The sequence below is a fragment of the Coturnix japonica genome, unplaced genomic scaffold, assembly GCF_054131305.1.
Source record: "Coturnix japonica strain WE unplaced genomic scaffold, WE-NBRP24 Scf060, whole genome shotgun sequence".
NCBI classification, from domain to species: Eukaryota; Metazoa; Chordata; class Aves; order Galliformes; family Phasianidae; genus Coturnix; species Coturnix japonica.
In genome coordinates this window covers 183,000-195,068 of record NW_028188963.1, presented here as the reverse complement: position 1 = coordinate 195,068, position 12,069 = coordinate 183,000, and the positions used below count along the sequence as shown (strand labels likewise).

The following is a 12,069-nucleotide window of genomic DNA, read 5'->3' as shown; positions in this document are numbered from 1 at the left end:
GGCGGTCACGTGTGGGGTTGTGGGCGGGGCTAAATGAGGCCACGCCCCTTTAAAATGGCGGCGATTGGAGCCGAAATGCCCCAAAATCCCTTAAAATCACCCCAAAAAAACCCCAAATCTGCAGCTCAATGAACACAAGTGGATCCAGAGTGACACCATAGACCCCAATGGGTCCACACTGACCCCATAGATCCCAATGGGGCCCCATTGACCCCATAGACCCCAATGGGTCCCCATAGACCCCAATGACCCCATTGATCCCAATGGCCCCATTCACCCCATAGACCCCATAGACCCCAATGGGTCCCCATAGACTTTAATGTGACCCCATTGACCCCAATGGCCCCATAGACCCCATTGATTCCAATTGACCCCATTGTCCCCATAGACCCCATAGACCCCATTGACTCCAATTAACCCCATAGACCCCAATGACCCCATAGACCCCATAGGCTCCATTGACCCCACAGACCCCATTGACCCCATTGATTCCAATTGACCCCATAGATCCCAACGTGTCCCCATAGATCCCATAGACCCCATTGACCCCAATGGCCCCATAGACCCCATTGATTCCAATTGACCCCATAGATCCCAATGTGACCCCATTGACCCCATAGACCCCATTGATCCCAATGGCCCCATTGACACCATAGATCCCATAGACCCCATAGACCCCATTGATTCCAATTAACCCCATTGTCCCCATAGACCCCATAGACCCCATTGTTTCCAATTGACCCCCATAGACCCCAATGACCTCATTGGCCCCATAGACCCCAATGGCTCCCCATTGATCCCAATGGCCCCATTGACCCCATAGACTCCAATTGACCCCATAGACCACACTGGCCCCACAGACCCCATAGACCCCACAGACCCCATAACTCCCCATCCATCCACTCTGAAGCAATGCTGGCCAATGGCTGAACTTTATTGGACCACTCCACAGTGCCCCATAGGGCTGCACAGCGCCCCATATCACCCCATAGGGCCCCACAGAAGCCTATAGGACCCCATATCACCCCATAGGGCTGCATATCACCCCATAGAGCCCCATAGAATACTGTAGGACTCCATATCACCCCATAGGACCCATAGGGCTCCATATCAACCCATAGAGCCCCATAGGACACTGTAAGGCCCCATAGAACCCCATAGGAACCTCATAGAGCCCCATACCACCCCATATCACCCTACAGGACAGTGTAGGACGCCACAGAGCCCCATACAAACCCCATAGGGCCCCATAGAGCCCCACATCACCCCATAGAGCCCTATAGGGCCCCATATTGCCCCATAGAGCTCCATAGTGTCCCATAGAACCTCATATCACCTCATAGAGACCCCATAGGACACTGTAGGACCCAATATCATCCCATAGTGCCCCACAGTGTCCCATATCACCCCACAGCGCCCCATAGAGCCCTATAGGACACTGTAGGACCCCATATCACCCCATAGGGCCCTATAGGACGCTGTAGGACCCCATATCACCCCATAGGGCCCTATAGGACGCTGTAGGACCCCATATCACCCCATAGGGCCCTATAGGTCACTGTAGGACCCCATATCGCCCCATGGGACACTGTAGGACCCCATAGAGCCCTATAGGGCCCCATATCACCCCATATCACCCCATAGAGCCCTATATCACCCCATAGAGCCTCACATGGCCCCATAGCGCCCCATAGAGCCCTATAGGGCCCGACATGGCCCCATAGAACCCCATATGACCCCATAGAGCCCCATAGAGTCCCATATCACCCCATGGAGCCCCATATCACCCCATAGAGCCCTATAGGGCCCCATATCACCCCATATCACCCCATATGACCCCATAGCGCCCCATAGCGCCCCATAGATCACTTGTAGAACTCGTGCTCCTGCTCGTCCTTCCTGATGACGCTCTTGTAGGCCTTCTCACCCTATAGGGCCCCATATCACCCCATATCACCCCATATCACCCCATATCACCCCATAGTGCCCCATATTGCCCCACATCTCCCCATAGATCACTTGTAGAACTCGTGCTCCTGCTCGTCCTTCCTGATGACGCTCTTATAGGCCTTCTCAAAGTCCTTGGCCAACACGATGTAACGGTTCTCGCGCACCGCCAGCATCCCGCCCTGCGTGACGTCATCATGCGAACCCATTGTGACGTCATAATGAGCCCCCATTGTGACGTCATAACAGGCCCCATTGTGATGTCATAACGGCCCCCATTGTGACGCCATTTCTACCCATACCCCATAGACCTCCCATATCCCCCCATAGGGACCCCATAGGGCCCCATAGACCCCATTGAGCCCTATAGGGACCCCATAGAGCCCCATAGAGACCTATAGAACCCCATAGGGACCCCATAGACCCCATAGAGACCTATAGAACCCCATAGGGACCCCATAGGGACGCCATAGACCCCTATAGAACCCCATAGGGACCCCATAGAGACCCATAGAGCCCTATAGAACCCCACAGGGACCCCATAGAGACCCACAGAGCCCTACAGAACCCCATAGGGACCTCATACAGACCCATAGAACCCTATAGAGCCTCACAGGGACCCCATAGAGCCCCATAGGGACCCCATAGAGCCCTATAGAGCCCCATAGGGACGCCATAGACCCCTATAGAACCCCATAGGGACCCCATAGAGACCCACAGGGACCCCATAGACCCCCATGGAACCCTATAGAGCCCTACAGAACCCCATAGGGACCCCATAGAGACCCATAGAGCCCTATAGAACCCCACAGGGACCCCATAGAGACCCACAGAGCCCTACAGAACCCCATAGGGACCTCATACAGACCCATAGAACCCTATAGAACCCCACAGGGACCCCATAGACCCCACAGAGCCCTATAGAACCCCATAGGGACCCCATAGAGCCCCACAGGGACCCCATATCCCCCCATAGAACCCTATAGAGCCCTATAGAACCCCATAGGGACCCCATAGTGACCCATAGAGCCCTATAGAACCCATAGGGACCCCATAGAGCCTCATAGGGACCCCATTGAGCCCTATAGAACCCCATAGGGACCCCATAGAGCCCCATAGAGGCCTATAGAACCCCATAGGGACCCCATAGAGACCCACAGAGCCCTATAGAACCCCATAGGGACCCCATAGAGCCTCACAGGGACCCCATAGAGCCCTATAGAACCCCATAGGGACCCCATAGAGGCCCACAGGGACCCCATAGACCCCATAGAGGCCTATAGAACCCCATAGGGACCCCATAGAGCCCCATAGAAACCTATAGAACCCCATAGGGACCCCATAGAGACCCACAGGGACCCCATAGAGCCCCCATATCCCCCCATAGGGACCCCATTGTGACGTCATCACGGCTCCCATTGTGACGACATAATGGGCCCCACTGTGACGTCATAATGGCCCCCCATTGTGACGTTATAACGGGCCCCATTGTAACATCATAACGGCCCCATTGTGACGTCATCAATGTGCCATTGTGACGTCATCAATGCGCCATTGTGATGCCATTTCTACCCATACCCCCAGTATCCCAACCCCATAGACCTCCCATATCCCCCCATAGGGACCCCATAGACCCCATAGAGCCCCATAGAGACCCACAGGGACCCCATAGACCCCACAGAGCCCCATAGGGACCTCATATCCCCCCATAGAGACCCCATAGAGCACTATAAAACCCCATAGGGACCCCATAGAGCCCTATAAAACCCCATAGGAACCCCACAGAGCCCTACAGAACCCCATAGGGACCCCATAGAGACCCACAGGGACCCCATATCCCCCACAGAGCCCCATAGGGACCCCATATCCCCCCATATCCCACCCATATCCCCCCATGTACCCCCATAGAGCCCCATAGGGACCCACAGAGCCCCATAGGGACCCCATATCCCCCCATATCCCACCATAGGGACCCATAGAGCCCCATAGGGACCCCATAGCCCCCATATCCCCCCATACCCCCCATATCCCACCCCATATCCCCCCATAACCCCCAATGTACCCCCACAGAGCCCCATAGGGACCCCATATCCCCCCATATCCCACCATAGGGACCCATAGAGCCCCATAGGGACCCCATATCCCCCATATCCCCCCATATCCCCCATATCCCACCCCATATCCCCCCATAACCCCCCATGTACCCCCACAGAGCCCCATAGGGACCCCATAGAGCCCCATAGGGACCCCATATCCCCCATATCCCACCCCATATCCCCCCATATCCCCCATATCCCACCCCATATCCCCCATATCCCCCCATATCCCACCCCATATCCCCCCATAGAGACTCATAGGGACCCCATATCCCCCCATATCCCCCCATGTACCCCCATAGAGCCCCATAGGGACCCCATATCCCCCATATCCCCCCATATCCCCCATAACCCACCTCCTGGCAGATGGAGTTGATGTCGGCTCCCGAGATCTTATCGGGTCGGGCCACATCTGGGGGTCGGGGTGAAGGAAAAGGGGGGGGGGGGGGCTCCTCATTGACCCCATTGACCCCATAGACCCCAATGGGTCCCTATTGACCCCAATACCCCCATTGACCCCAATGTCCCCATTGACCCCATAGCCCCATAGCCCCCATAGACCCCAATGCCCCCATAGACCCCAATGGCCCCATTGACCCCAATACCCCCATTGACCCCAATGTCCCCACTGACCTCATAGACCCCAATGGGTCCCTATTGACCCCATAGCCCCCATTAACCCCATAGCCCCATAGCCCCCATTGACCCCATAGCCCCCATTGATCCCATTCACCCCCCTGACCCCAATACCCCCATTGACCCCATAGCGCCCATAGCCCCCATTGACCCCATAGTCCCCAATACCCCTATACACCCTAATGCCCCCATTGACCCCAATACCCCCATTGACCCCATAGCCCCCATAGTCCCCATTGACCCCATAGACCCCAATGTCCCCATTGACCCCAATACCCCCATTGACCCCATTACCCCCATAGCTCCCATAGACCCCAATGTCCCCATTGACCCCATAGCCCCCATAGTCCCCATAGCCCCCATTGACCCCATAGTGTCCATAGCCCCCATTAACCCCAATGACCCCATTGACCCCATAGACCCCATTACCCCCATACACCCCAATACCCCCATTGACCCCAATACCCCCATTGACCCCATAGCCCCCATTACCCCCATTGACCCCATAGCCCCATTGACCCTATATCCCCCTATAGGATACAGTCCTCGAGATCCACCTCGTCGGACAGGTTCATTTTGCCCCATTGACCCCAATACCCCCATAGCCCCCATTGACCCCATAGCCCCCATTGACCTCAATACCCCCATAGCCCCCATTGACCCCAATACCCCCATAGCCCCCATTGACCCCAATACCCCCATAGCCCCCATTGACCCCAATACCCCCATAGCCCCCATTGACCCCATAGTCCCCATTGACCCCATAGCCCCCATTGACCTCAATACCCCCATAGACCCCATTGACCCCAATACCCCCATAGCCCCCATTGACCCCAATACCCCCATAGCCCCCATTGACCTCAATACCCCCATAGCCCCCATTGACCCCAATACCCCTATTCACCCCAATACCCCCATAGCCCCTATTAACCCCATTACCCCCATATCCCCTATTGACCCTATAGCCCCCATATCCCCTATAGGATACAGTCCTCGAGATCCACCTCGTCGGACAGGTTCATTTTGCCGGTGATGGTGGAGAAAATGAGCCGTTTTTGGCGTCTGTCGGGTAACGGGAATTCGATTTTACGATCCAAACGACCCGGACGCAGCAGGGCCGGATCCAGCGTGTCAGCCCGGTTAGTCGCCATGATCACCTGCAAGGGGGGGCAATGGGTACCATAGGGTGTCTATAGGGTGCTATAGGATACCATAGGGTGCTATAGGGTGCTATAGGGTACTATAGGGTACTATAGGGTTCCATAGGGTGCTATAGGGTGCCATAGGGTGCCATAGGGTGTCCATAGGGTGCTATAGGATACCATAGGGTGCTATAGGATACCATAGGGTGCTATAGGGTGCTATAGGGTGCTATAGGGTGCTATAGGGTTCCATAGGGTGCCATAGGATACCATAGGGTTCCATAGGGCGCTATAGGGTGCTATAGGGTTCCTTAGGGTGCTATAGGGTGTCCATAGGGTACTATAGGATACCATAGGGTTCTATAGGGTTCCATAGGGTGCTATAGGGTGCCATAGGGTTCCATAGGGTTCCATAGGGTGCTATAGGGTGCTATAGGGTCCCACCTTGACGTTGACGTTCTGGTCAAAGCCGTCCATCTGGTTGAGCAGCTCCAGCAGGATGCGCTGCACCTCCCGGTCAGCTGTATAGGGATGTATGGGGATATAGGGTCATATATAGGGTAATAGGGTCATGTATGGGGTTATAGGGTCATATATAGGGTAATAGGGTCATGTATAGGGACGTATGGGGTTATAGGGTCATGTATAGGGTAATAGGGTCATGTATAGGGACGTATGGGGTTATAGGGTCATATATAGGGACGTATGGGGTTATAGGGTCATGTATGGGGTAATAGGGTCATGTATAGGGACGTATGGGGTTATAGGGTCATGTATAGGGACGTATGGGGTTATAGGGTCATGTATGGGGACAGTGAGGGGTAATAGGGTCATGTATGGGGTAATAGGGTCATGTATAGGGACGTATGGGGTAATAGGGTCATGTATGGGGACGTATGGGGTTATAGGGTCATGTATAGGGACGTATGGGGTTATAGGGTCATGTATAGGGACGTATGGGGTAATAGGGTCATGTATAGGGACGTATGGGGTTATAGGGTCATGTATAGGGTAATAGGGTCATGTATGGGGTAATAGGGTCACATATGGGGTAATAGGGTCATGTATGGGGTAATAGGGTCATGTATAGGGACGTATGGGGTTATAGGGTCATATATAGGGACATATGGGGTAATAGGGTCATATATAGGGACGTATGGGGTAATAGGGTCATGTATAGGGACGTATGGGGTAATAGGGTCATATATAGGGACGTATGGGGTAATAGGATCATATATAGGGACGTATGGGGTTATAGGGTCATGTATAGGGACGTATGGGGTAATAGGGTCATGTATGGGGTAATAGGGTCATGTATAGGGACGTATGGGGTTATAGGGTCATGTATAGGGACGTATGGGGTAATAGGGTCATGTATAGGGACGTATGGGGTTATAGGGTCATGTATAGGGATGTATGGGGATATAGGGTCATATATAGGGACATATGGGGTTATAGGGTCATGTATAGGGACGTATGGGGATATAGGGTCATATATGGGGTTATAGGGTCATGTATAGGGACGTATGGGGTTATAGGGTCATATATGGGGTTATAGGGTCATATATAGGGACGTATGGGGTTATAGGGTCATGTATGGGGACGTATGGGGTAATAGGGTCATATATGGGGTTATAGGGTCATGTATAGGGACGTATGGGGATATAGGGTCATATATGGGGTTATAGGGTCATGTATAGGGACGTATGGGGTTATAGGGTCATGTATAGGGACGTATGGGGTTATAGGGTCATATATAGGGACGTATGGGGATATAGGGTCATATATAGGGACGTATGGGGTTATAGGGTCATGTATAGGGACGTATGGGGTTATAGGGTCATGTATAGGGACGTATGGGGTTATAGGGTCATATATAGGGACGTATGGGGTTATAGGGTCATGTATGGGGTAATAGGGTCATGTATGGGGACAGCTATCATCCCATTAGGGCACCATATATGGGCCCATATACAATCCCATACATGATCCCATATACGTTCCCATATAGGGTCAATGTATGGACCCCATACCTCCTGTCTGTGCGTCGAAGCGCTTGGTGGCGATGGGGTCCCATTAGGGCTCCCATATACGATCCCATTATAACTCCCATATATGATCCCATATACAATCCCATATATCCGTTCCCCTATAGGGTGAATGTATGGACCCCATACCTCCTGTCTGGGCGTTGAAGCGCTTGGTGGCGATGGGGTCCCATTACAGCCCCATTAGGTTCCCATATATGATCCCATATACAATCCTATACATGATCCCATATACAATCCCATATACGTTCCCCTATAGGGTCAATGTATGGATCCCATACCTCCTGTCTGGGCGTCGAAGCGCTTGGTGGTGATGGGGTCCCATTAGGGTCCCATATATGATCCCATACACAATCCCATATATGATCCCATTACAGCCCCATTAGGGCTCCCATATACAATCCCATATACAATCCCATATATACGTTCCCATATAGGGTCAATGTATGGACCCCATACCTCCGGTCTGGGCGTCGAAGCGCTTGGTGGCGATGGGGTCCCATTAGGGTCCCATATATGATCCCATACATGATCCCATACACAATCCCATATACGATCCCATATACAATCCCATATATGATCCCATATACAATCCCATATATACGTTCCCATATAGGGTGAATGTATGGACCCCATACCTCCTGTCTGGGCGTCGAAGCGCTTGGTGGCGATGGGGTCCCATTAGGGCTCCCATATATGATCCCATACACAATCCCATATACAATCCCATACACAATCCCATATATGACCCCATATACAATCCCATATACAACCCTATATAGGGTGAATGTATGGATCCCATACCTCCTGTCTGGGCGTCGAAGCGCTTGGTGGGGATGGGGTCCCATTAGGGCTCCCATATATGATCCCATATACAATCCCATATATGATCCCATATACAATCCCATATACAATCCCATATCTGTTCCCCTATAGGGTGAATGTATGGACCCCATACCTCCTGTCTGGGCGTCGAAGCGCTTGGTGGCGATGGGGTCCCATTAGGGCTCCCATATATGATCCCATATACAATCCCATATATGACCCCATTAGGGCTCCCATATACAATCCCATATACGATCCCATATATACGTTCCCCTATAGGGTGAATGTATGGACCCCATACCTCCAGTCTGGGCGTCGAAGCGCTTGGTGGCGATGGGGTCCCATTAGGGCTCCCATATATGATCCCATATACAATCCCATATACAATCCCATATACAATCCCATATATGATCCCATATACAATCCCATATACAATCCCATATACAATCCCATATATGTTCCCCTATAGGGTGAATGTATGGACCCCATACCTCCGGTCTGGGCGTTGAAGCGCTTGGTGGCGATGGGGTCCCATTAGGGCTCCCATATATGATCCCATATACAATCCCATATATGATCCCATATACAATCCCATATATCCGTTCCCATATAGGGTGAATGTATGGACCCCATACCTCCGGTCTGGGCGTCGAAGCGCTTGGTGGCGATGGGGTCCCATTAGGGCTCCCATATATGATCCCATACATGATCCCATACACAATCCCATATATGACCCCATATACAATCCCATATACAACCCTATATAGGGTGAATGTATGGACCCCATACCTCCGGTCTGTGCGTTGAAGCACTTGGTGGCGATGGGGTCCCATTAGGTTCCCATACATGATCCCACATACAATCCCATACACAATCCCATATACAATCCCATATACAATCCTATATAGGGTGAATGTATGGACCCCATACCTCCTGTCTGCGTGTCGAAGCGCTTGGTGGCGATGGGGTCCCATTAGGGCTCCCATATATGATCCCATTACAGCCCCATTAGGGCTCCCATATACAATCCCATATACAATCCCATATATCCGTTCCCCTATATGGTGAATGTATGGACCCCATACCTCCTGTCTGGGCGTCGAAGCGCTTGGTGGCGATGGGGTCCCATTAGGGTCCCATATATGATCCCATATACAATCCCATACACAATCCCATATACAATCCCATATACAATCCCATATACAATCCCATATACAATCCCCTATACGTTCCCCTATAGGGTGAATGTATGGACCCCATACCTCCGGTCTGCGCGTCGAAGCGCTTGGTGGCGATGGGGTCCCATTAGGGCTCCCATATATGATCCCATACACAATCCCATACACAATCCCATATACAATCCCATATACAATCCCCTATATGTTCCCCTATAGGGTGAATGTATGGACCCCATACCTCCTGTCTGTGCATCGAAGCGCTTGGTGGCGATGGGGTCCCATTACCGCCCCATATATGATCCCATTACAGCCCCATTATGGCTCCCATATAAAATCCCATATACGATCCCATATATACGTTCCCCTATATGGTGAATGTATGGACCCCATACCTCCTGTCTGGGCGTCGAAGCGCTTGGTGGCGATGGCGTCGATCTCGTCGATGAAGATGATGGCGGGCGCGTTCTCCTTGGCCAGGCGGAAAACGTCGCGCACCATGCGGGGACCCTCCCCCAAATACTTCTGCACAAACTCCGAGCCCACCACCCGGATAAAGGCCGCTGTAATAGGGTTATAGGGGTTAATAGGGTTATAGGGGTTATAGGGCAGCCCAGGAACCCAGAGATCCCATAAGACCCATAAGGACCCCATAAGAACCTCAAGGATCCTATTAAAACCCTAAGACCCCATAAGGCCCCATAAGGGCCTCAAAGACCCCCATAGACCCCATAAGAACCTCAAGGATCCTATTAAAACCCTACGACCCCATAAGGCCCCATAAGGGCCTCAAAGACCCCCATAGACCCCATAAGAACCTCAAGGATCCTATTAAAACCCTACGACCCCATAAGGCCCCATAAGGACCTCAAAGATCCTATTAAAACCCTAAGACCCCATAAGCCCCCATAAGGACCTCAAGGATCCCATAAGGCCCCATAAGGACCTCAAAGACCCTATTAGAACCCTAAGACCCCATAAGGCCCCATAAGAACTTCAAGGATCCTATTAAAACCCTAAGACCCCATAAGGCCCCATAAGGACCTCAAAGACCCCATTAGAGCCCTAAGACCCCATAGACCCCATAAGAACCTCAAGGATCCTATTAAAACCCTAAGACCCCATTGACCCCATAAGGGCCTCAAAGACCCCCATAGACCCCATAAGAACCTCAAGGATCCTATTAAAACCCTAAGACCCCATAAATGCACCATGCGCGGACCCTCCCCCAAATACTTCTGCACAAACTCCGAGCCCACCACCCGGATAAAGGCCGCTGTATGGGGGACATAGGACCCCATAAGAACCTCAAAGACCCCATAAGAACCTCAAGGACCCCCATAGACCCCATAGACACCCTAAGACCACATAAGGGCCTCAAAGACCCCATAAGAACCTCCAGGATCCCATAAGAACCTCAAAAACCCATAAGACCCCATAAGAACCTCAATGACCCCCATAGACCCCATAGACACCCTAAGACCCCATAAGAACCTCAAGGACCCCCATAAACCCCATAGACACCCTAAGACCCCATAAGGGCCTCAAAGATCCCATAAGAACCTCAAGGAACCCATAGACACCCTAAGACCCCATAATACCCATAAGGACCCCATAAGAACCTCAAGGACCCCCATAGACCCCATAGACACCCTAAGACCCCATAAGGGCCTCAAAGACCCCATAAGAACCTCAAGGATCCTATTAAAACCCTAAGACGCCATAAGTGCACCATGCGCGGACCCTCCCCCAAATACTTCTGCACAAACTCCGAGCCCACCACCCGGATAAAGGCCGCTGTAATAGGGGATTACAGACCCCATAAGAACCTCAAAAACCCCATAAGAACCTCAAGGATCCCATAAGGACCTCAAAGACCCCATAAGACCCCACTGACCCCATAAGGAACTCAAGGATCCCATAAGACCCCATAAGACCCATAAGGACCCCATAAGACCCTCAAAGATCCCATAAGGAACTCAAGGATCCCATAAGAACCTCCAGGATCCCATAAGAACCTCAAAAACCCATAAGACCCCATAAGAACCTCAAGGACCCCCATAGACCCCATAGACACCCAAAGACCCCATAAGGGCCTCAAAGACCCCATAAGATCCCATAAAGAACTCAAGGATCCCATAAGACCCATAAGGACCCCATAAGGGCCCAAAGACACCCTAAGACCCCATAAGGGCCTCAA

At 52.1% G+C, this 12,069-nt stretch overlaps 1 protein-coding gene across 5 annotated transcripts in view; it reads right to left on the bottom strand.

The window, feature by feature from the left end:
* Nucleotides 1–913: 913 nt before the first annotated feature.
* Nucleotides 914–12,069, bottom strand: part of LOC146751927 (26S proteasome regulatory subunit 6B) — a 38,054-nt gene continuing 26,898 nt past the window's right edge. For 3 of the 5 annotated variants that reach the window (XM_085533402.1, XM_085533401.1, XM_085533403.1), the window contains 5 exons: nt 10,265–10,432; nt 6,266–6,342; nt 5,668–5,836; nt 4,400–4,455; nt 914–2,129 (listed from right to left, as the gene is read on the bottom strand). In XM_085533402.1, the coding sequence (XP_085389528.1) occupies nt 2,016–2,129; nt 4,400–4,455; nt 5,668–5,836; nt 6,266–6,342; nt 10,265–10,432 (584 nt within the window). In that variant the 3' untranslated portion in view covers nt 914–2,015. Of the gene's footprint in view, nt 2,130–4,399; nt 4,456–5,667; nt 5,837–6,265; nt 6,343–10,264; nt 10,433–11,526; nt 11,667–12,069 lie in introns of those variants that run through there. The other 2 variants (XM_085533404.1, XM_085533405.1) reach the window with 1 other exon arrangement.